The sequence below is a fragment of the Tiliqua scincoides genome, chromosome 7 (assembly GCF_035046505.1).
Source record: "Tiliqua scincoides isolate rTilSci1 chromosome 7, rTilSci1.hap2, whole genome shotgun sequence".
In the NCBI taxonomy this organism is placed as follows: Eukaryota; Metazoa; Chordata; class Lepidosauria; order Squamata; family Scincidae; genus Tiliqua; species Tiliqua scincoides.
This window is the reverse complement of record NC_089827.1, coordinates 58040581-58065521: the sequence shown is the minus strand read 5'-3', so window position 1 is coordinate 58065521 and position 24941 is coordinate 58040581. Positions and strand designations below refer to the sequence as shown.

Genomic DNA, 24941 nt, shown 5'->3' with positions numbered 1-24941 from the left:
TATGTTTTCAGTAATGTTCACTACAGCTTTGGGGCTAGCTTTATGGGCTTCTCAAACAGCCACCATGGGAAACCAGATGTAGATGATTGGTCTGGCTGATCCAACAGGGATTTTATATAGGAGTTTATATATAGTTTCTTTAGACTGCTTGAGTAAAGTTTTTGGAAAAATTGGGTAGTACAGGGATTTGTCTGCAAATAAAGGGTAATCAACTATTCCAGTTTAAAACATATTTTAGCATGTTGCTTTAGGCCAGTCTCCACACTTTGCAATATGTCCAATATGTTTGGTTGTGGAAATTTATCTTGGGGGGGGGGGGAATACGTTGTAAGATAACTAGACAAGAATTGCCTGCAGTTTCTGCTTTGGCAGAAATTGCCTAGGCTTTGGCTTGAGTAACTTAAGCCATTTCTGCCCAACCTTGCATATATGCAACAGGGATCAAATGTGTATGTGGGCTGGGCAGAAATGGGTTAAGTGTAGGAAGGTTGGTTTTGAACAAACCACCCCGTTGTGATATTCCAAGATAGTGGGTACCCATTTTGTGTTTTTCAAAATGTGCTGTTAGCTTACTGCAAAATAATGTTTCAAAGCTTGGAGGCAAGCCAAACTGCATAATATTTTAACAATTCTATTTCCAGTTGCAAGAGCTTTATTATGCGTTTCTGTATTTGGCCTAACATTTTAGTCCATGACTATGGGGTTTTTTAAAGGACTAGAGGTGAGAACCACAGTCTGTTCATCTCACCTCAGAGCAACTGACAATAACTGTCCACTGATCTTGTTCACTGTTGTTCCTTAAAGCAGAGTTTCTCAAATGGTGGGTCAGGACCCAATAGGTAGGTCACGAGCCAATTTCAGGTTGGTGAATATTTCAATATTTTATTTTAATATATTAGAATTGATGCTACTGTGGTATGTGAATGCATTTGGGGAAATGTTACAGATCTCTACTTCAACAGGCTACTTTGTATATGTTTAACAATGATAATCTGGCTTACTTCTGGGAAAGGGGGTACTTCTGGGCAGGAGGTCTGGTCTAGAGGGTAGAGCCTCCGTCTGCCTGAAGATAACATCCACAAGGTCGCCAGTTCGAGGCCACCAGCACCGTGCGACCTTGAAGCAGCTGACAAGCTGAAGCTGAGCTATTCCATCTGCTCTGAGCGTGGGAGGATGGAGGCCAGAATGTGAAGCCAGATCGGAATGAAACACCTGAATGTAGTGGTTCTTGAAAGAAAGAAACTTCTTTCAATTGTAAAAATCCCTATTTAATAAGGGATTTAAATAAAGCCTGCCTATGTAAACCGCCTTGAATAAAGTCTTGAATAAAGACCAAGAAAGGCGGTATATAAATACCTGTTGTTGTTGTTGTTGTTATTATTAAAGTGTGGCTAGAATTGTTAAATTTTCCTGCTTGATGATGTCACTTCTAGCAATGACATCACTTCTAGGTTAATCACTTCCTGTAGGTCCTGAAAGATTGTCATTATAATAAGTGGGTCCCAGTCTGAAAAGTTTGAGAATCACTGCCTTAAAGGACTATGAGCTTTCTTTCCACAGCCCAGTTCTGTTCCAGTTTCCTAGATCCTAGCATTTCTGAGGTCTAGTAGCCAAGCATTGCTGATCTCAGTCTCCTTCCTGTTCATATTTCAATGTTGTAGCTCTATTGCTTCCCTGTAAATTCAAGTTTGGTATTGGGTAGTCATGGACAATACTTGTGCATGTCAGAAATCCGTCTTTGCCATGTGTTCAGCTGTAGCTGATTTGTCAACTTGTAGCAACCCACAGTGCCTCATATTCTTTTACTCTACTGTTGACACTTCTTGTTATGCCTATGTACACATGACCAACTACATGGGATTCTATAAACCCCTGGTAAGGATAGGGGGTCCCTTGTGATTTTGCTGATTGTAATTTCTGCTGCATTTTGAGTGGGCTTCAAGATTGGTTTCAAATTCACCTGCAGATTCCTTCTGTGGGAAGGAGGAGACTTTGAGCATCAGTAATGCTTAGCCACCAGCCCTTAGAAATGATAGGATCCAGGAATTTGGAACAGGAAAAGAACTGGGCTGTGGAAAGAGCACATACTCCTTCAACCAGCCATTTTTAACCACTGTGCTGTGGCGCACTGGTGTGCCGTGAATGGTCTGCAGGTGTGCCACAGTAGTTTGAGGGAGGGTCGCTTATTAATAGGGCCATTGAGGGATGTGAGCCTCCCACCAACAGCATGGTGTGCCTTGTCAATTGTCAAAAAACTGATGGTGTGCCTTGAAAATTTTAGTACCTTGTCAGTGTGCCCTGAGAAAAAAGGTTGAAAACCACTCCCTTAAACAAACAACAGCGATCAAGATCACAAGTTATTGTCAGTTTCTCTGAGGCAGGATGACCAGATGTCCTCTTATGAGCCTTGTGTCCTGGAAAAGAACTTAAATGCCCTTTTCTCTGTGAGTGGACCCGGCAGGCAGCACATAGCCTTCTTGCAATTGATAAACTGTATGTAATAAATGATATGTAATATAGTTTTAAATAGGATGATAAGGAATATAATGTTTAGTTGAACCACATGAAATCAATTTGAGTGTTTTTTAAGCTTTTGTTATATCCCACATTTTCCCTGGGTGTCCTCAGGGGGGTGGGGTGGGGAGGCAGGTAATGCGGAGCCTCCCCAGGGACATGTGGTGGGTGGGGAGGTGGGTGAGGCAGAGCCTTCCCACTGGAGTCCTTTGAAAAGCAGCGCTGCGGCGGTGCTGCTTTTCAAAGGACTCCAGTGGGGAGGCTCTGCCTCACCCGCCTCCCCACCCACCACATGTCCCTGCATGTCCCATAGTTTGGGGTGCCTTGTCCTCTTTGGTGGTTATGACATCAGGTCACTAGACCATGGCCAATAAGCCTGCTCTTTTCTTACTTACAACACTACTAGTAGTAGTAGTGCCATTGGTCTGGGTAGGGGTGCACCTCCAGGGGGTGCAGAGCTTGCAAACCCTCGGCTGCCTGGTGTAAGGCAGCCCTGAGACTCCTGGGCCTCTGCCTCCCCTCAGGCCGTTGCCAAGGCAACGGGAGTGTCTGTAGAAGAGGAGGCTGGCGTGGTGGGCGGGGGGCGAGAGGACAAGCCCCTTTCTAGTCCTGATGCTCTGACTCGCTGCGATTGGCTGAGGCGCCACAAACGGTGGCTGCTCCCGTCACGTGGTGCTGGCCTGTCATGGGCGGGGGTGGCGCTGGTGACGTGCCGTCTGTCTTCCCTCTCCTGGCCTCTTCTCCCCCTTCACTCCTTCCACACCAGCGGGGAAGTTGGCGCCGAAGGGGTAGCTATGGCCGGGGTGCTGTCCTATGAGAGCCTGGTCCATGCAGTGGCTGGAGCTGTGGTGAGTGGCGGGGGGCGGGCCGGGCGATCGCGGAAGCTGCCCGGCTTCCTTCCCTGCATCAGGCGCACAGCCCAAGCCTGTGCTTGTCTACTCAGAAGTAAGTCCCATTATAGTCAATGGGGCTTACTCTCATGTAAGTGTGGATAGGATTGCAGCCTGGCAGCCCAATCCTATACCAGTCTACTGAGGAGTAAGCCCCATTATAGTCAATGGGCTTACTCCCAGGTAAGTGTGGATAGGATTGCAGCCTGGCAGCCCAATCCTATGCATGTCTACTCAGAAGTAAGTTCCATTCTAGTCAATGGGGCTTACTACCATGTGGCTAGGGTTGTAGTGTGGCTAGCCATGTACTCTCATGTAAGTGTGGCTAGGGTTGTAGTCAGTTTTAATCAGCTTGTCTCTACAGGTGATCTTTGTGTTTAGTCCTCAGGACAGGGTCCTTTATTTCCTACTCCCCCTGTGCTGATGCCTCCTTCCTTCCTTCGCACTCTCTTGGGACTCTTTCCACCCACCCCCATTACACCCGCCCAGTGCTGTTCACTGTAACCAGTGATCTTACCTATTTCATTCCTGTAAATCTAGTCCAGTGATCTTACCTATTTCATTCCTGTAAATTGTCCCAATCCCCCAACTGAGGCTTCGCAACCCTGTTGAGGTCCTGATCCCAAGGTTGAAGAACACTGCCTTATCCAGACTGCTTGGGACAGGAAGGTATCTGGATTTTGGATTTGTCTGGATTTCTGAATAATTGCATAAAAATAATGAGAAATGCTTCCTCTTGATCTTTTCACTGTTACCCATAAAGGTGTCTGTGACCCCCTTTGACATTTTTCAACAATTTCTATACAATTGTACAATTTGTATACAGGTATACACCACAGAGCAGAGAATAGAACTTATAGCCTGTACCTGCACTGTACGTGGGAATGAACACAAGACCTTCTAGTGTTCACACTACAGTAAACAAGGAACAAAAATGTCTGAATTTTGGATGTCTGGATAAGGGGTAACTACCTGTAGTAGGTTCTCACATTGTATGTTTCACCACTTGCTTAGTAAAGGTTGTCCTCTGTGATGGCTTGCCCAAGTGGTTAGGAGAATTTCATTGCTCTGGAGTTTCTGGGAACACACTTTTTTTTGATGTGGCAAGGATGGGAGACAAAATTATTCTCCCCCTTAGAGTAGGACATTATAGTTGACTAAATGCACATTGAGGCAAGTTTAGTGCCTAGTATAGTTCAAAGAGTAAGAGATTGAGCCCCTTGTAAAGACAGTGGGTTTTATTCCAGCAACTTTGTGACTGGAGTGCTGTTGGGGATGTGTCTAGGGAACTTGGCTTATTGGTGAACTACAGGGGTTCCACAAGACTTGCAAGGCTGGGGTCTAAAAACACCATTTGAGAGAATATGGAAATCAGATAAGACTGGGAATATGGTTGGCAACCTTCAGTCTCAAAAGACTATGGTATAAACCTACAGCACCCGGTATTCCCAGGCGGTCTCCCATCCAAGTATTAACCAGGCCTGACCCTGTTTAGCTTCTGAGATCAGACAAGATCAGGCATGTGCAGGGTAACAGTTGCTGCTGACTGGGAATAACTTGAGCAAGAAGATAGTTTCTAAGGAGTACTTTCTTTCCCAATCATGTTGCACTAAACTTATGAAAGAGTTTCTGGGACTCTAATAATGATGTACTAGATATTAGATGATGTACTAGATATTACAAAATGATATATTATGAAATGATATACAAAATGAAAATTATGCAGGGGATGGACAGAGTGGATAGGGAGATGCTCTTTACACTCTCACATAATACCAGAACCAGGGGACATCCACTAAAATTGAGTGTTGGGCGGGTTAGGACAGACAAAAGAAAATATTTCTTTACTCAGCGTGTGGTCGGTCTGTGGAACTCCTTGCCACAGGATGTGGTGAGGTGATGGCGTCTACCCTAGACGCCTTTAAAAGGGGATTGGACAAGTTTCTGGAGGAAAAATCCATTATGGGGTACAAGCCATGATGTGTATGCACAACCTCCTGATTTTAGAAATGGGTTATGTCAGAATGCCAGATGCAAGGGAGGGCACCAGGATGAGGTCTCTTGTTATCTGGTGTGCTCCCTGGGGCATTTGGTGAGCCGTTGTGAGATACAGGAAGCTGGACTAGATGGGCCTATGGTCTGATCCAGTGGGGCCGTTCTTATGTTCTTATGTTCTTATATACTAGATCAGGGGTGTCAAACTCGTTTCATACCAAGAGCCAAATGGCATTCATGATGCCTGCTGAGGGCCAGAAGTGATGTCATTAAACAACTCATAACCAAAAATTAACACTTTTCCTTAGGAATTCATTAACTTCAAATGACAGAAGATGAAACATGCAAATCTTTATCATATTTCAAGATATGGAAAAGCCCAATTTTTGCGGGGGCTGTCCTTTTAGCAGTAACACTTCAGCATTGCTCAGCAGCTGAGAGCCTGAGGGCTGAATGAAAAGCTTCCATGGGCCACATCCGCCCCCTGGGCCTTATGTTTGACACCCCTGTACTAGATGATGTACTGGATATTAGAAAATATTTACCCTCCTTTCCTTGTGAACTCTATAATTCCCTACAATAAACAATGCAAACAAAATATTTCTGCTGTAAATCAGTGCTTTGAATTTACTGCTGGTGTGGTATGTATTGCCTTGGTATCTACTAGTGTTAATGTGTGGCAGTTCCCAGAGTTTCTACAACCACAAACTTCATTCTTTCTTGAGACTCGGAACTGATTGCCACACATTTTCTGTGTTCTTTTCTGTGTCCAGTAATACCGCCAATAATGCTGTTTCATTATAGCACACTTTGTCCTTGGTGTGACTTCTTTACAGTACCATAAAAAAGCTAAAATCCATCAAACTGTTCTAAAGTTTGGTATGGAACACTATAGTTGTCTGTGCTGTGTTTTCAGCCAAAGGGAATTGCATATTTTCTAGAATGTTCTGCAGTGTATTCTGGCTAGCATGGGGTAAATTGTACCCAGGAAATGCTTTGGAAGAGAAAACAGTAGGCAAGGCAATCCTATCAAAGATGCCACCTTCAGCAAGAAGGATGAGTTCTTCTGCAGTTTCCAAGGATAAGTCACAACCTCCTCATCATTCTGAAAGTAGCTCCTCTTGTCATCTTCCACTGGAGTGATGGCAGTGATACCAATTATGCAGCAGGCTCCAGCCAATGAGTGAGTACACAGTACCGTGAACACATCTGCTTTAGAACAGTGTTATAATTCCCTCCTATAGCACTGTTTTACACAGTGCTGTTTTCCAGGAACATATCCACAGCATTAAGAGGGATTACTGTACTAGTATGTAAGAAGTCCTTCACAGGAGTTGCAAGCAAGGTGCTTGTTGCAACCTCACTCTGCAAAACAATTTGTGCTTTGCATCTGTTTTCCACCATTTACTCTTCTGGCTGCCATGTTGCTCTTGCTCCCTGCTTCTTTTTCATATTCTGATACTGCCCCTGACTTGCCATATTTTGAAGAACACGCTCTTCATTTGGCTGCTTTTTAGGTTCTTAGGTTTAGATAATACACTGTCATATTCTTTGAACAGTCCTATAGCTCAACATGGGGCTACTTTTGTTATTTTTGATCTCTAGCAATCAACTTGTGTTCAGTATTATAGATATTGTTTGTATTCTGATCCATTCTGTGTTTTGATCTTTTGCAAAAACTATCTTGAAATTAAGTAAATAATAAACAAACGTGCTCCAGTTTTATAACATACATAGAGAAAATCCACATTACTGCTGCTATCCATCTTTGCTTCATTTTTTTTAAAAAGCTAACTTCCAAAATATGTAAGATTTCAAAATCAAAAATCAGTTGTGTTACTTTTAAAACTAAATTTTGGGGATGGTTTAAAAGAGTGCAAGATATCCACACAATTCTCACCCAGGTTAACTTAAGTACTGATGCTAAGAAATTGGGATAACGATGATGAGCCCGGGAGACGCAAAATAAATTTTGCGTCAGAGGTTGGTGGATCTTGAAATGAGATCTGCGAGAGCCAGACTTTCTACATATGTTTTTCTTGGGGATCAAGCTCTTATGCTTTCTCCTGCCAGATATTTTTATAACATCGTTATTCCAAAATTCAGGATTGCTTTTACTAAAGCCAGGTGCAATGCACTTCTATCAGCAGTTCTTTTGGGACGTTATGTAAGGCGTCCTTATTCAGAGAGACTGTGCCCCTGCCATAATAATGTGGTGGAGACAACTGCCCACATTATTCTGCAATGTCCAAACTATGATGATTTGCGATCTAAATTTATTTCCCCGATTTTTGGCGCTGTAACGGGGATGCAGGTGGAGGAGCAGCTTGCTTTTCTGCTATCTGATGTAAATCCTGATATATTGCTCAGGGTGGCCCGTTTCTGCCATGCTGCACAGTTGATAAGAAAGAAAATCGAGAGTATAAACTGATGATTTTATGATTTTATATATGTGTAAAGGGATGTTGGTTTTAATTTTGTGTATTTTGTTGTGTTGATTTGTGACTAGCTGGTCGGATGACGGTTAATAAAGTATCTGATCTGATCTGAAATTGGATTCTGCAATCATCAGACTCCAGCTTGAATCTTGAAAAAATAAGGCTCAACATGCATTCTTTCTCTGCGAATGTAGATTTCCAGGGGTCTAAAGAGTGTACATTATTAGCATGCTTCACTAAAAGCTAAATTACCCAATTTTATGGGGCTTTACATCCTGTCCTAGATATACTAGTAAGAGCTTGCAGGACTAGTAAGGCCAGTCAGCATTTATTGCTGTAGCATGATGTGTGAGGCTGAAAGCGTATGACTTTCCTGCAATCATCTGAACAGTTTGTCTGTGCTGGGTTCTGAAGCAGGGCCTATAACTATGTATGCATATTTTAAAAACTGAAATAAAGCATTGTAATAATGAAAAGAATTTGCTGCATAGGAAATAAAGACACTTTTATTTACAAATTCAAGAGAAATAGTAAAAAAGTGTCTTCAGAATTGAGAAATCGGAGCTTAGTCAAAACCATGATGAAATCATACCATTTCCACATTCATACCATTTCCACATTCATACTACTTAGCAAAGGCAGCGCATCCAACATTTTTTTTTTCTTAATTGCTAAGGCAGACTTTCTTTGTGCATGTGCATGTGCATGTTGGGGCAGTTTTGAGCACTGGATTTTCCAAACTGTTCAACCCAGGGAAGTGGTTTATAATACTGTGCTATAGAGTAGTTCAGGATGGATTTATGGGTAAAATAATTACCTGGCTTCTCCTGTCCATCCCTCTCATAATTTGTTCATGTTTGGGCTTGTACAGGTAGAACAGAAATTGGAATGAGCTAGAGTTATTATGTATGCCTAGTGACATTAGACTTACAAAAATACCATTTAAAATCTTCCAAAGCTTTTGAAATCATTACATCAACCCCTTCTCTAGGTGCATGATTGAAAAGTCTTTGTATTCAGTGGAAAATGAGAATGCCTTTTAACTAAAGCCAATAAACTTGCCACAATATCTGCCTCTGTCTAGTGACTGCATAGGTAATTGTTAACTGAACATTAGTGTTGCTTTGCAAAAAAATTACTGTCCTAAGATTCCTATGCAACATGAAAAGTTTATGGTTTCTGAAAAAAATAAAAACCCTAGGAGTGCCATCAGTTGCATATGAGGGTTAAGGTAGCGTCAGAAAGCATGTTTACCATTTCAAGTCCCATTGTCTACCAGAAAGCTACTTTTAATATGTAGCACATATTAAATACATTTAATACTTGTATGTAAAGCTACATACTTTTAATATGTAGCTGGTATTTGGTATAATGTAGAGGTGACGTAGTATGTGGTCAAAGCTGTGCAGCTTAAAGGAAGAAAAAGGGGGAAAGAGGAAGGCAGGATCCTTATTGGTAATGCTAAGTCTTTTTAGTGGTGGACATTTTCTTCCTGAAATGGACAAGATTAGTGGCTGCCCTTTTCACTGTGGAATTTCTTTCCTCTTAGAAGTCTGCCAAAACCTGAGCCTAGGTTTCTTCAGGAAGAAGTACAGGACTTTATTACATTGACTCTTGACGTGTATCGTGGGGCTTAAACCATTTAGACCCAAATCCCAACCAATGTTTCAGCACTGCCATAGCCGTGCCAATGGGATGTGTGCTACTTCCTGCAGTTGCATGGCAGTCATGGAGACCGCCTCAAAATAAGGGGATGTTTGTTCCCTTACCTCGGAACTGCATTGCTCTTACGTCAGTGTTGGAAAGTGGGTTAGGATTGCGCCCTTAGTAGAGTTAGGTTATTAGCATTGCACACTCTTCCGATATGGTAGATAAACCAAATAGTGGCTCTCGTCTAATTCACTATGGCTTCGTTCTCTGCAAGTTCTCAGTCTTAAATGCATTTTTTCAAAAGTAAGTTCCACTCATAGCAATGGAACTTGGTTTTTCTAGTAAAATTTTTAGAACCATAACATTCATTTTACAAAGATCTATGTGTTTTATTGAGGTGTTCATTTAGATGCGGAAATTCATGGCCCAGAGCCATGGAGGGGGTTATTCTTTGCTGATATATACGTTAATGGACTTGCCGATTCATCTGCAAAATCCTGTCTAATACAATGAAGCTGAGTATCTATGTTTAAACATTTTAGGGTAGCATGACGGCAATGACTGTGTTTTTTCCTCTGGATACAGCTAGACTAAGACTTCAAGGTAAGTAAATATGTACTGTTACATTTATAATTTGCCAAACTTGTCTTCAGCTTTCCTTTTAACTACTGTATTTATTGTGTTATGTATCCTAATGCTGACTTAAGGAATTCAGGGCAACGTACATGATTTTATCCTTGCAATGAGCCTGTGAAGTAGGTTAGTCTGAAAGTTAATGGCTTGTTCAAACCTCTGCAGAGAGCTTCATGGCTCAGCAGCAATTGGACCTTGCAGTTCCCAGCCCATCCCCTCTAAAGTGATACTGACAGCAGTAGTTCTTAAGGATTTTTTCTCAGTTCTGAAGAAATTCTGTTCAAATATATGTAACAGACATAGGTTTGGATCCTGCATTTGGAAAAAAGAGATTGATGTGCCTAGCTTTGTGAAGTGGCCATGAAAGTCATGGTGGTATTTTGAAGTGTTATTAAGCTCTCTTTTTCAATTGTCCTATATTGTATCTTAATTCAGCAATTGGGTTTTGGAGAAAAAAACAGTTCAGTTTGGAGGCAGAGAACAAAAAAATGTTTTGAAATTAAGAGCTGGGGAAGAACACGTTCACTTCTTATAGCAGGCGTAAATTAAACTCTAGAAGTTAATCTGCAGTCTCTTCAGGCATGACACAGTTGCAAATTGGGTAGGAAGCACAAATGTTATCTTCATAGTAGCTAAAATATAGCTTTAGTGTCTGACCCTATTTCCTTTTTTATGATTGGCTTGTACCTCTATCTATGGGAGTGGGGGAAGCAAAGGTTATTTCAGATAAGACAGAGAAGCTTGGAGATGGGGAAAACAAGGCACATAAACATTAATTCCACCTGCTTCTTCATTACATCTTACCTAACTCCCAGAGCAATAGTGTAATGAGAAATTGACATTCTATTTCTTTCAGTATTAAGATTTGTCTTGTCTTCCAGTTGATGAAAAACGCAAATCTAAAACAACGCACACAGTTTTATTGGAGATTATAAAAGAGGAAGGCCTGTAAGTAAAGAATGTTTTTGTGAGCAGAATCTTGTAAGCATTCTGCATTCACATGTACTATGTCCATCTACTTCATATGTAGTAGTTTCATCATTTGCCCAGCATTTTGTATTTCACACTGAAAATATATAAACTCCTTTGCAATGAAACTTTAAAGAGCAAGGTATGATGTTGCAGTCACAATTGTGTTCTTAGTCCACGGTCACTTTAAATTTGGCATCATCTAGCTAGGGGTTTATTTTCACTGAAAAATATAAGCTATGTAAGGGACCAGTCCAGACCAGGACTGTGATGTAGAGGAAGGGAGTTCCTTTACAAATCCCCCGCCCTGGCAACTACTTAGTGCAAAAGTTGCCATTTGCTACAAAGGCATCTTCAAGTTTTAAGTAGCTGCATCAGGGCTGCAATTTTTGATGGGAAAACGGCACTGAAGTAAATAGCTGCTACTATAACACTATGTAGTTCAAATTCAAGTTGGGCCCTTGCATGTCTGCTATTTTTCCATGAAAATAAGTCCCCAGCGTAGATAGCAATGGCATATTTTATTATTTGACTACAGTGATGGAAAGTAGGCTGTTGTAACTTTCTGCTACAAAGACAACAATGTCCTGTCTTCATCCCTAATCCCGCTGACATAATGGTGCCTGAGGGCTTAATTTAGGCATGGGAAACTGGGAGAAGGGTGGTTTACTGGAGTCCAGTCCTCTTCCTGTGTGTGATCTAGAAAAATATATTGAACTTTTTGAAAAAGTGAAATTTTGCAGGAAACCAAATACAATATACATGGGTGTGTTCTTAAATTTATAATTCAAGCTATTCCTGTTATACAAATAAGTAATCAAGCACTCCACTGTTAGAGACTTTCTGTGGTGTAAGAAAGAAGCCCCAGGCAGACAAGGGCATTGAGAGGGCTGAAACAGTTTTCTCCAGTGGCAATAGCACTGTCTGATCACATGAAACTTTCTATCATCCTCCTGTGTAAATTGGGTCTAAATGAATTGGTGATAGAGTGCCTTGTGGTTTGTTGTTTTCAGTTATAAGGAGTAATGTCTGATAGGAAATCTTTGAACACTTATACTGTAGATTCTTGCAAATTTTAGAAACAGTTTGTCTATAATGCATCTTGAATCTAAAGCAGCTCAGGGCTATATACATTTAGTTGGAAGTAAGTAATCATTCAACAAGATCAAGAAGACAATCTCAAGTGTTTGTAGGATTGCCGCTTTACTGATATAAGGTAGTCAGGATCCACAATCGTATCTTAAACGGTTTAAAACTTACCTAAGGGCCTAAACCCTATTCAACTTTCCAGTGCTAATGCAGCCTTTCCAACAGGATGTGCCATGTATCCTGGGTGGGGGCTGTCATGGAGGCCTCCTCAGGGTAGGGAGCATTTGAGGCTACATTGCAGCTGCATTGGCGCTGGAAAGTTGGATAGGATTGGGCCCTAAATGTTATCACTTTTATCCAGTGGTTTTATTTTGCTGCTATTAGGTGTTTTAAGTTATCCTTTTAATCCACTTGTATGGTATTGGTACTAGTTGGTTTTAGTGTTTGCATTGTTTGAATTTTGTACAATTGTTTGTACAAACAATTTTATGCAAATATATTTGCATTGTTTGTATTTCATTTTTATTTTAAGTTATGTGTTACACTATGTATTCCACTTTAAACTTTTTGGATAAAGTGGAGTAGAAATAGAAATCTTTTAAATAAATGGTTAATATAATTAGTCACTGTGCTTTTCAAGGGCTAAACAGAAACCTGTTTCTACAGGCAGGGCTGTCACTTTGTTTCCTGCCAGTGGTGATTACATGATCTTGAGTCTTTGCTTTTGTCTTTCCTCCCTTAGCTTGGCACCATATCGAGGGTGGTTTCCTGTCATCTCCAGCCTTTGTTGTTCCAACTTTGTCTATTTCTACACATTTAACAGTCTAAAAGCTGTATGGGTCAAAGGTGGTCATTCAACCACAGGAAAAGACTTGATGCTTGGGATGGTTGCAGGTAATTGGATCTACCAACTGTGCTACAAATATGCTAAAATTGAAGGGGTTTAAACCTATTATTATAGATACAGTCTCTTGTTTCATGATGGTTCTTTAAAGCCATGAGATCTGACTGTTGTGAACTTGATGCCCTCTTTAACACAGAGTCCTGATTTTCTTTTTTTGACTTCTCATTATTCCCTCACTGGTTGAAACTGGTTGAAACCTTTCCCTGGTTGAAACCCCTCACTAACATTTGCATTCTTTGTCTTCCCTGATTCAACCTTTGATTGTGTAACATTTGGTTGAGTGGGGGAGGGGGGGAGGAAGGTAATTGGGTACTTATCCTTGTGAATACAAGAATATGTGCAAACCAAAGATTAATAGTATATTTTATATATCTTATTTTCTTAAATCAATAACTTGCATTTAAGTTGTGTCCTAAGTTTAGTTGGTCGTAGCTGACTTTCTTAGTCTTTCTGACTGATTAAACTTAGGACAAAACCCTGTATTTGTGGCACACTAGCATACCTGGCGGGAAGTCCAGGGGAGCAAAACCCCAGGGCACCACAGCTCCCGCGGCAGCAGTGCCGGCCAGCCCCCACCATCATTTTTCGTCAGAAAACCAGAAGTGACATTTAAAAGCCCCCAGAGGAGGTTGTGTGTGCCCCAGACATGACGGTAATGGGGGTGGCATTCTCCAGTCCTGGCCCCAGGCAGCACAGGATAGCAAGTATGGGGGTGATTGTGACCAGAAGTGATTGTGAGGAGCTCCAGAAGGATCTCTCCAGACTGGCAGAATGGGCAGCAAAATGGCAGATGCGCTTCAATGTCAGTAAGTGTAAAATCATGCACATTGGGGCAAAAAATCAAAACTTTAGATATAGGCTGATGGGTTCTGAGCTGTCTGTGACAGATCAGGAGAGAGATCTTGGGGTGGTGGTGGACAGGTCGATGAAAGTGTCGACCCAATGTGTGGTGGCAGTGAAGAAGGCCAATTCTATGCTTGGGATCATTAGGAAGGGTATTGAGAACAAAACGGCTAGTATTATAATGCCGTTGTACAAATCTATGGTAAGGCCACACCTGGAGTATTGTGTCCAGTTCTGGTCGCTGCATCTCAAAAAAGACATAGTGGAAATGGAAAAGGTGCAAAAGAGAGCGACTAAGCTGATTACGGGGCTGGGGCACCTTCCTTATGAGGAAAGGCTACGGCGTTTGGGCCTCTTCAGCCTAGAAAAGAGACGCCTGAGGGGGGACATGATTGAGACATACAAAATTATGCAGGGGATGGACAGAGTGGATAGGGAGATGCTCTTTACACTCTCACATAATACCAGAACCAGGGGACATCCACTAAAATTGAGTGTTGGGTGGGTTAGGACAGACAAAAGAAAATATTTCTTTACTCAGCGTGTGGTCGGTCTGTGGAACTCCTTGCCACAGGATGTGGTGCTGGCGTCTACCCTAGACGCCTTTAAAAGGGGATTGGACAAGTTTCTGGAGGAAAAATCCATTATGGGGTACAAGCCATGATGTGTATGCGCAACCTCCTGATTTTAGAAATGGGTTATGTCAGAATGCCAGATGCAGGGGAGGGCACCAGGATGAGGTCTCTTGTTATCTGGTGTGCTCCCTGGGGCATTTGGTGGGCCGCTGTGAGATACAGGAAGCTGGACTAGATGGGCCTATGGCCCGATCCAGTGGGGCTGTTCTTATGTTCTTATGGGGCAGTATATTACCTGACCTGTACAACACACTGCTAGCTTTCCTCATATATAATCCTCCTCCTTTGGTTGTCCCTGTCGAGATAGACCCATGTGCCTTATATATTGCATTACATGAGCTCTTTTACCTAAACTATTTTATAACTCTTAGTCAATGGTATTGCTTCATGTCCTTGTAATGAATGTAAGTAGATACATGAAACCTAAATATGACATGTGCAGCATGTTGAAGCATTAATTTTGTCTTATAATTTATTTTTTGGGAGTTTCTGACAACTTGATTTTATCACATTTATAACGATGCAATCCTAGCACATGGCATAATGGGAAAAGCTTGGAACAAGCCAAGGGAAATATTTGTGAGGGTTAAGGTGTGTACTTGTTACATGGAAGAACTTGTTTTTCCTGATTAACTGTGTTGATCACATACCTCATCCCATGGCATGCTGCTGGTTCTCACCAGCAGTGAAAAATTTTGAGAAAAGCAAGCTTCTCACCCTTTCATAGTTCTTCATATAGAATAGTGTGTATATATACATGTGTGCTTTTCCATACTGTATACATTAAGGGCGCAGTCCTAACCCCTTATGTCAGTGCTTTCCAGCCAATGGGGTGTGTGCTGCATCCTCCATTTGGGTGTCACTCATGGGGGCCTCCTCAAAGTAAGGGAATGTTTGTTCCCTTACCTCAGAGCTGCATTGCCCTTATGTCAGTGCTGGAAAGCACTGACATAAGGGGTTAGGATTGCATCCTAATTCTTGTTTTTAAGTGAATTGTACCTCTTTTCCCCATTTGTACCTCTTTTTCCCCATAGGGGTAGTGAATGTATTATTAACTACTCCACTCTGGGTAGTGAACACCCGCCTGAAACTCCAGGGGGCAAAATTTAGAAATGAAGACATTATACCAACCAACTACAAAGGCATCGTAGGTAAGTGTTGGCTGCTGTCACTTCTCTTTATGGATTTTATGTTGCTCCCAGGCTTGACAGCCTTTTTGACTGAAGGTCCCTATTTACAGGCAGGGGGGCAAATGTTGTCTCTTGCTATTGTGCATTTTGACATAGGGATATATACACTGCCTACTCGAAAACTGTGAACCAGTAGATGATAACCTAAAGCAGCGTTTCTCAAACAGTGAGTTGGGACCCACTTGGTGGGTCACGTTTCAATTTCTAGTGGGTCCTGCAGAGCCTCCAGAAAACGGGTGATGGTAAGATCGGATAACTAATTGCCTCAAGCCTTGGGGCAATTCTAAAATCAGATAGCTGCTAATTGCCCTGTAAAGAGCTGAGCTCCTGCAGTTTGCAAGCTTGTATAATATATACACATAAAAATATTAATAATAATACAATAATTCTATACCGCCTTTCTTGGTCCTCAGATTTCTCCTTAGACTTTATTCAAGGCGGTTTACATAGGCAGGCAATTTAAATCCCAGTAGGGATTTTTACAATTTGAAAGAAGGTTTCTATCTTTCAAGAAACCACAACATTCAGGTGTTTCTTTTTTGATCTGGTCACACATTCTGGTCTCCATCCTCCCACGCTCAGAGCAGATGGAATAGCTCGGCTCAGCTTGTCAGCTGCTTCAAGGTCGCACGGTGCCGGTGGCCTTGAACTGGCGACCATCGGATGTTATCTTCAGGCAAATGGAGGCTCAACCCTCTAGACCAGACCTCCTGCCCCTATATATATAGGGACATGTCTCTTTTCTGGTGTGTTTTTTCCAAGTCCACCAATGACAGGGAGTGAGGGCAAGTGAAGACTGGGTCACATAATTAAGTCCCTCAGGCCTTGAGGCTATTCATTAGGGCTGCCTCACTATGAGAAATGGATTGTGTTTTTTTGCAAATAAATAAAATGTTGTAAATAAAATATTATTTCTTTCTAGATCACCTTTTAAAAAAGTTTTATAAAGCTTGGTTGGTCCCAATAGAGTGTCATTTTAAAAAGTGGATCCTGGTGGTAAAAAATTTGAGAACCACTGAACCAAGGTGTAAAGAGAGGCCTTGTAAATGTGCTTTTCATCCATGGGGGGAGCCCAGCTCTGCAGCTGAAATGACAAATGTATATACCAGCCAATCAAGCACTGATTCAGCTATTACCTTTTCTATTTGTCCCTGTGCTTTAAGGAGCCTTCTGCCTCAGTGCCACATGAACATTCATACACTCTTCCATTCCTTTGTCCCTTACTAATTTAAAAAAAGTTTTATTTAAAGTTCTTCTCAGTGGCAAAACCACTAAGAAGACGGCTTTTTGTGATACCATGGGGATGAGGCAGTGAATCTGTGCAGTGCACAGACAGGTTCTGCTTCAGCCTTGCAAAATTATATTTATTGGTGTTCATCTTGGGAGAGGAATGAGATGTTTGGACTGAGAATAATAAATACACTTTTACAGCAGTGCTGCAAATACTGTGTGTGCCCTTAACCTGAAGTGGCATCATTTTACTATCAGTGTGAACTATGGTATATTAAACCATTGCTTCATTTCATCTTTCTCTTTAGATGCTTTCCATCAGATAGTAAGAGATGAGGGAATCCTGGCTTTATGGAATGGTACTTTCCCCTCATTGCTGTTGGTGTTCAATCCCGCCATACAATTCATGTTCTATGAAGGTCTTAAACGGAATATTTTGAAGAGGCAAGCACAGGTGAGATGTGAAAGCCTGCAAGTAAGGTGATATTTAACTCTAGCTTCAGAAGTTGATCCTTTTTTGTTAAGCTTAAGTATTACCAAATATGTTTCTACTTTCATATAACCATTTTAAATACTGTTTCAGCTTTCTTCACTGGATGCATTTATCATTGGAGCAATAGCCAAAGCAATAGCCACGACCCTCACATATCCCATGCAGACAGTACAGTCAATTTTACGGGTAGGTACCCACCACCAAGGCATTTTTATTTGTTGCTTTGTATTGCTACTAGATGCGCTTTTCAGACAAGCATTAACAGGCACACACAGGGTAAATTATTTTGTGTGCTGGGAGTCTCTGCAGTGGCCAATGTTATAGCTAAGTGATTGAGCAGAGAAGGAAGGGACTGCACATGAAGTAAAAGATAAGGTTTTTCTTTTACTTTTCTCAAACACAACATTCTTTGTGTTTGTTTACTCACATTCTTGCAGTTAGGAACTGCTGACCACTTCTCCGTAACTGACTTAGTTTGGTTCAGGCTCCACATGCTAACCAAGGCCTAACATGTACATATTCACGACAATGCTATTGTGGCATGGGTGCAGCCACCCATGAAATTTCCGAAGAAATGAGAGTCAGGCAAGGCTTCCAAGCCAGCCTGCTAAAGCATGGTGTGGTATGATGATTGCTCTGACAATTAAGTGTCCCTCCTGTAAGCCTATAGGATATACCTGTGTCACACTTCACACATTCAAAATAAAAAGGATCCTGTGACCAATGTTGACAACCCAAACTGACAAACATTCATCCTATCTGATGTTTGTTTGTTTCTGCAGTAGCAGGGCACCAAGTCCAGGTAAGCTTTTAGGAAGCTGTTTAGTAGAATAACACAGGCCAACACACATTTTGCTTCCTTTAACATTACACCAATTCCTGGGTATATTTGGGGTGCCAATTCCAAAAATGGCATCCATTTTGCCCTATCACTTCTAGTTTTGGAGACACGGCATAGCGTCTTTAGTGAATGGTTCAAGCAGCTTCCTCATGAGGAAGCCTGCACCATGGCTTCCTCACGAGAAAGCAGCTTGAACCATTCACTAATGAGGCTATCAGTGGTTCTCAAACTGTGGGTCGGGACCCACTTGGTGGGTCGCAACCCAGTTTCTGGTGGGTCGTGAGAAGCTGACGGCAGCCTTCTTGGAAGATGGCAAAAGACCTAGGTGTCACCATTTTAGAAGTGGGCAAAGCCTGGGCATCGCCATTTTAAACTTCCCGGCATTGAGACGTAACTAAGAGTGGCTTGCACATGTGCAAAGAAAGCAGCGTGCTGCTGCCTTATGGCTGGACCTCCCTCTGCACTTGGAGGCTTCCCTCAGGGGGGCCAATCACAGAGTGCAGGCTTGGATTGCAGGCAAAGGAGGACTGGGAGAGACGTGGACAAGCCAGCCAGGCTTCTCCCCACCAGCCTTTGTCAGCTTGGCTGCCTTGATGGGATGGACTGCCTCAGGGTTGCAAGACAGAGCAGCTCCCCCTCCCCACAGCTGAACTGAACTGGAGAGTGTGGGCGGAAACCTGAACACAGGGCTTGGGTGAGTAGAGGCAGACCCGCGTGATCTCCCCTCTTGTGAGCCTGCTTTGAAAGCAGCATTGCCGCCACCGCCACCTCACTGCCATTCGTGTCCTCTGCATCACAACCTCTCTCCCTTTCTGAAATCACCTGGAAGCCACGATCCTTTCCTGCCCTGGCTAGCATGTCCTCTTTATATCTTTGCTGGGGTGAGGGGGGATCCCTGGTTGTCTGGCTGGCAAGAGAGCACCCGGGAGGTGGGGGAGGAGGGAGGGCAAGCCTGGCATGTGCGGGAGGGAAGCACTCAGGGAGAGTGCTGCTCCCCCAGCTGCTTCTCTGACGTGCACCCTTCCCCTCTTCTTACTTCTCTCTTAGGCTGCAATTCTGTCTACTCTTACCTGGGAGTAAGCCCATTGCCAATAATGGGAGTCAATTCTGAGTAGACGTGCTTAGGCTTGGGGGAGATGAGGGGAAGCGTCCCTGTTTATCTTCCTTCTGAGGGAGATACTACTGTTTTTATTTCCTTTATTTACAAAAGCTCAGGCTACTTCTTGTATTGAGGTGCATGAGTAGAGTGCACTTGTTTCTTCCTAGTGCTGAGCACAGTATCAATAGCCACATCAGTGTTTGTTAGTTTCAAGCACAATGCAAGAAGTAGTTTGAGATTTTGTAAATAAAGACAGAAATAAAAACAGTAGTAAATAAATACACAAATATTTTGTTCCAGATGTTTTATTTTTTGCTTAATAGCAATGGTAGCGAGGGCAGGGAGAATAAGAAGAAGCTTCTGAGCTGGAATACTGTCTCTTGTCATTTACAGTTTGAGTTTCTAAGAACTTCCTGCTTGATGACATCACTTCCGGCTCTGGCATCACAGTGATGTCACTTCCTGTTTGATGATGGCATTTCTGGCTATGACATCACTTCCGGGTTGTTGACATCACTTCCGGTGGGCTCCAGACAGATTTTCATTCTCAGAAGTGGGTCCCAGGTTAAAAAGGGTGAGAACCACTGGGCTATACTATATCTGCAAAACTAGACGTGATAGGGCAAAATGGATGCCATTTTTGGAATCAGCACCCCAAATTCATATCAAACTACCATAAAGTTTGGGAAAACTTTTCTCACCCTCAATTTTGTAGGCCTGTGTAATCAACACTGGTTAGTCTACCTGGGCCTTTTTTTTTGTGGGGGGGGGGGAGGGAAGAAACTTGCTCAAATTAGAATTTACACTTATAAGCATGAAAGAAGTAGATTCTATCTTTAGGAAAAACAAATGCACAAACATTCCAGAGCTAAAACCGTAGGGGTAGCATTCTAAGAAAACAAGTTCTCATTTAAGTACCATTGAAATTAATGGGACTTGTTCATCATAACTTTATAAATGAGTGATAATGAACAAGTCTCTTGATTTAAATGGTGCTCAGTGAGTACTTGTTTGAATATGATCTGAAGTCTGTTAATTACATACAGTAGCATGTGGCCTCCATAATGGATGCTGCTGCTGTCTAGGTAAGTTACCCAACTTCACAGGCTGTGTAGCTGCATTTGGCAATAAAGTACGTAGGATTTGCTTGCTGCATAGATTGCGACATTACTTGGTGGTTTTCCTGCTAGCTATGGGCAGGGCTTTGCAGAATCAATGTCTGTCTGTCTGTCTGTCTGTCTGTCTGTCTGTCTCTCTCTCTCTCTCTCTCTCTCTCAGTATATGTATATATTTGCTTTCAGTCTTTACTATAACCTCCACTCACACCCAAGTGATCTGCATAATTTTGCTGTGCAGTTTAGGTTCTGTAGGTCAGGGTTTTATTGTTGTTGTGTTTAGTTGTTCTTAGCAAGTATGAGCAGTCCTGGCAGGAGCAAAGAGTATTATTAGCACTGAAAAATCAGGTATAGTAGATGAGTATTCAGTACAGGGCTGGTTTAGATCACAATCATAGCAAATGGAATATTGTGCTGAATTTGTTTGTAGATAAGCTAAGTAGCTGAAGCTTGCTCACACTATTCTGCATTGCTGCCTCATGCCTGAAATATCAAAGATTGTTCTGGTGTCATATCCTTCCCCAAACAGAGTGGTGAAATCATGCAGAAGTAATGAAGGGAAAACGGATGATTGTTTTGTTTTGTTGTCTTTTCAGTTTGGACATCACCGACTGAACCCAGAAAATAAGAGACTAGGCAGTCTTAGAAATGTTCTCTACCTCCTTCGACAGAGAATAAAGTGAGCTTTTTGTTTTTTAAATTCTTTAACTCTTTGTCTTGAACCGTTAATATTAAACTTTCACCCTGTCCAGTTGAGCCTGGTAATCTGAAAATTGAGTATGTTGCTACAAGGAGTTGCCTTCTGTAAATGTTTAAGTAGTTTTTTAAATGGATAAAAAAGTTGGCCTCAGTGTTGCATCTTGCATACAATATTAATATTTCTCTATATCTTGAGTCCATACATTGTAAATACATCCAGAGCGGAATCCAGTCCATTCTTTCTCTAATAATGTCTACCTCAGGTTAAATGTACCAATGATTTATTCACTTTTTCAATTTCTACCTCACCTTTCCACAGCAAAACCTAGAATAGTGTATAATATATCAAAATACTGATACATCAATTCAAGTTACATAGAGCAGCATGGTGGAAAAGGGGAAGCTACTACTGTTCTCCAAAGGCTTGCCAAAATAGGAAAATGTAGTTCTGTCTCCAGCTAATGACTTCAAAGCCTGGGTGCCACTTCTCTTCCTCTTCCAAAGTAGAAGAGGGCATAGAGAAGTGGCAGGTGGGAGATGGATGTTAAACCTTTTCCTTGCCTGCCAGTGTTTCCCTTGAACTCATTTTATCTCAGCTGTTTTTCCTCTCAGCTGGAGATGAAATGTGTAGTTTTCCATTGACCCCAGAAAGCCTCTTAGGAACATAAAAAGAGCCCCGCTGGATCAGGCCAAAGGCCCATTTAGTGCAGCTTCCTGTATCTCACAGTGGCCCACCAAATGCTTCAGGGAGCACAAAAGACAGCAAGACACATCCTGCATCCTGGTGCCTTCCCCTGCATCTGTTATTTTGAAGTAGTCCACTTCTAAAATCAGGAGCTTGCACATACCTGTCATAACTTGTAACCCTTTATGGACTTTTCCTCCAGAAATCTGTCCAGTCCCCTCTTAAAGGCATCTAGGCAAGATGCCGTCACCACTTCCTGTGGCAAGGAGTTCCACAGACTAATTACATGCTGGGTAAAGAAATATTTTCTTTTGTCTGTCCTAACTCTCCCAACACTCAATTTGAGTGAATGTCCCCTAGTTTTGATGCTGTGTGAGAGGGAAATGAGCGTCTCTCTCTATCCACTCTATCCATCCCCTGCATAATTTTGTACATTTCACTCATGTCCCACTCAGGTGCCTCTTTTCTAAACTGAAGAGCCCCAAGTGCTGTAACCTTTTCCATTAAAGGAAGTGCCCCGGCCCAGTAATAATTTTGGTTTCTCTCTTCTGTACTTTTCCCATTTCCACTATATCCTTTTTGAGATGTGGCGACCAGAACTGGATGCAATACTCCAGGTGTGACCTTACAATTTATTTTACAATGGCATCATAATATTAGCTGTCTTATTCTCAGTTCCTTTTCTAATAACCCAAGCATGCCTTTTTCACTGCTGCCGCACACTGGGTCAACACTTTCATCGAGCTGTCCACCAGCACGCCAAGATCTTTTGTTACTGACTCCATGAGAGTCTTTCATGAAATAATCTTGGACATCTTTGTTTTATGGCTGTTAGATGTGTATACAGTTCTCAATGAGCAAATACTTTATTGTCAAAGCACAAAAGCTGAAGTTTGGCTACTATACTATAGTATCCCTATCCAAAATCTAGCATAGTTGTTAATAGTGGGTGGTGGGAAGAGGCAGGTAGCCTTTTGGAGACCCTAGGGACAGATTGATAAATTGTCTGGAATTGTGTTATATAGTAAGCAAACACTTTCAGTTACATTAAATGTATTTCTTTATAGGCGTTTTGGATTAGCAGGACTCTATAAAGGGCTTGAAGCAAAGCTGCTGCAAACAGTTCTCACTGCTGCACTGATGTTCCTAGTCTACGAAAAACTTACTGCTACCACTTTCACAGTAATGGGATTAAAGCGGTCACTGAAGCACTGAGGTTTTGGAAGAACGTTCCTGAGAAGCACAAGAGTGGTACTAGTGGAATGGTGGGGTGCCAAAGAAGCTTCACCTCCAAGTCTGCAATACTCTTTCACCAAGTTCCTGTTCTCATTGAACGCTTCAGAATATGTCCAAAAAGAAACTTGAAGTGTAGTTTTGAAGTATCTGTTGCCAGTCACTAGCGTGGTTTGATCAATATTTTGGGAGGCCCAGTTTTAGAACACAAAATGGAAGAGAATATTTCCGGAACGAGATGAAAATCAAACTCCTTGGAGGGATTCAGTTTCTCTTTATTGGAAATGAGGGTGTTTGTCACTATACTTAATTTTTTCTTCAATTTGAAAGTACCTGCTGTAATTAATTCTTCATCTGCTGTCATAATGTGTTACAAGGATTTGATGGTGTATAATCTCCTTGATAAATTGATAATTAAAATTTTTTATTAGAGAACCATGTTTTTGTTTAAGCTTAATTTTCTTCTCATGGCTAAGAACTAATTTTGGGACTGATTTACAAGAGCCACCCATGTGATATCCTATAGACTGTGACTGCCATCAAAATATATTTATTTAAGCACAGGTTTTGTTTGTAATTCCTAGTTTAAATATCTCATCAATCTTCTCAGTGTATTTTGATTCTGTGATATGCATTAATGGTGAATCTTATGCAATCACCTGGGAAATGGTTTATCTCTGATCACTATTCATTACAGATGCGTAAAGGTTAATAATTGGATAGTTCCCTGTATTCTTCTTTCCCTCATCTGTCCCATAATATTACAAACATAATGAAAAATTAGAACTTCACCTTTTATTATCTTAAACATGCAAAAAAATTGCAAAAACTATCCCTTCAGCTTTAATTCTTTTGTCTCAAAAAGCCTTGTATTGATGTTTTAAAAACCCTGAACCACTGAATAAAACTTAAGTGGAGTGTACCTTTCTCGTAGTGCCTCCATCCTGCATAACGACCATGGCTTTTGATCATAGCACTAGGTAGGAAATGGTCAGATTTGAGAGTAGGGCTTCCTCCTTGCCAGGAAAATCATAAACTTAATTTGTTCCCAGTTGATAAGCTTGGGTAGTCCTCAGAATCTCCTGGAGAATGTAGGACTTCTCAGAGAAAACTATTAAGAGAATGGGGAGCTGCCCCAACCTTCTCAAACTTTCTTTTGTCTCTGAAAAGAAAAGCTCTTCCGCAGACTCACTTCAGCCCATCAGCAGTAAGTCTCAGATGAACCCCCAAACAGTTGCTATTAATGCCCTCTGCCACATAGCCAGACACTGTCCTTTGATCCTACCCAAGACGCTAGCATTTATATATTGTTTACATTACACAGCATTCATCCTAAAGGGAGTTTGCTATTACTTGGATACACTGCTTTGTACAAAATGCACAAAATCAGAAGTGAAAACCACAGAAAACAAAAATATGCTGTATTTTTGTACACAGTTCTTTGTGTGTGGTTGTTTTGTTTGAGCTGACTCCATGTTCCAAATACCCCATGGCAGCCTAGCAGAGCTTAGAGGAAAAATTTTCTTCAAATATGCTACAATATACACATTTTTCTAAATAATGTCTAATGCTTTGTCTTTTTCAGTTTAGAGGCTAATATTGGATTAATTTATAACTTTCAGAGAAAAACTGATAAAGTTCCCTGGTAAAGGTGGGGGCATTCCTTGACCAGTGGGATTGCCTCTTGTGCTTGCTGGAGGCAGAGCCATTGAAAAAGTTGGTTGAAGTCCTTGCGTGCAGGGATCCGGTTTCCAGACCGTCCCTGCCTAGCATGGAGTTTGGTTGCCTTTTGGTTA

The 24941-nt window shown here is 41.7% G+C and overlaps 1 protein-coding gene and 1 pseudogene across 1 annotated transcript; one reads left to right on the top strand and one right to left on the bottom strand.

The window, feature by feature from the left end:
* The first annotated feature begins 3213 nt into the window (after positions 1-3213).
* On the top strand, positions 3214-23580 carry SLC25A17 (solute carrier family 25 member 17). Its single transcript, XM_066633946.1, has 9 exons — positions 3214-3362; positions 10030-10090; positions 11002-11068; positions 12921-13072; positions 15595-15711; positions 17289-17434; positions 17564-17659; positions 21125-21207; positions 22980-23580. The coding sequence occupies exons 1-9, from the start codon at positions 3309-3311 to the stop codon at positions 23125-23127; spliced, it is 924 nt and encodes a 307-aa protein (XP_066490043.1). The 5' UTR covers positions 3214-3308; the 3' UTR covers positions 23128-23580.
* LOC136658111 (5S ribosomal RNA) lies at positions 4832-4951 on the bottom strand (annotated as a pseudogene).
* Positions 23581-24941: the final 1361 nt, after the last annotated feature.

Bases quoted from the DNA above. Each gene is read 5' to 3' on its own strand.
- SLC25A17 (XM_066633946.1), top strand. From the start codon at position 3,309: ATGGCCGGGGTGCTGTCCTATGAGAGCCTGGTCCATGCAGTGGCTGGA. The intron at 3,363-10,029 runs GTGAGTGGCGGG...TAAACATTTTAG, and splicing joins ATGCAGTGGCTGGAGCTGTG to GGTAGCATGACGGCAATGAC. The intron at 15,712-17,288 runs GTAAGTGTTGGC...CTTTCTCTTTAG, and splicing joins CAACTACAAAGGCATCGTAG to ATGCTTTCCATCAGATAGTA.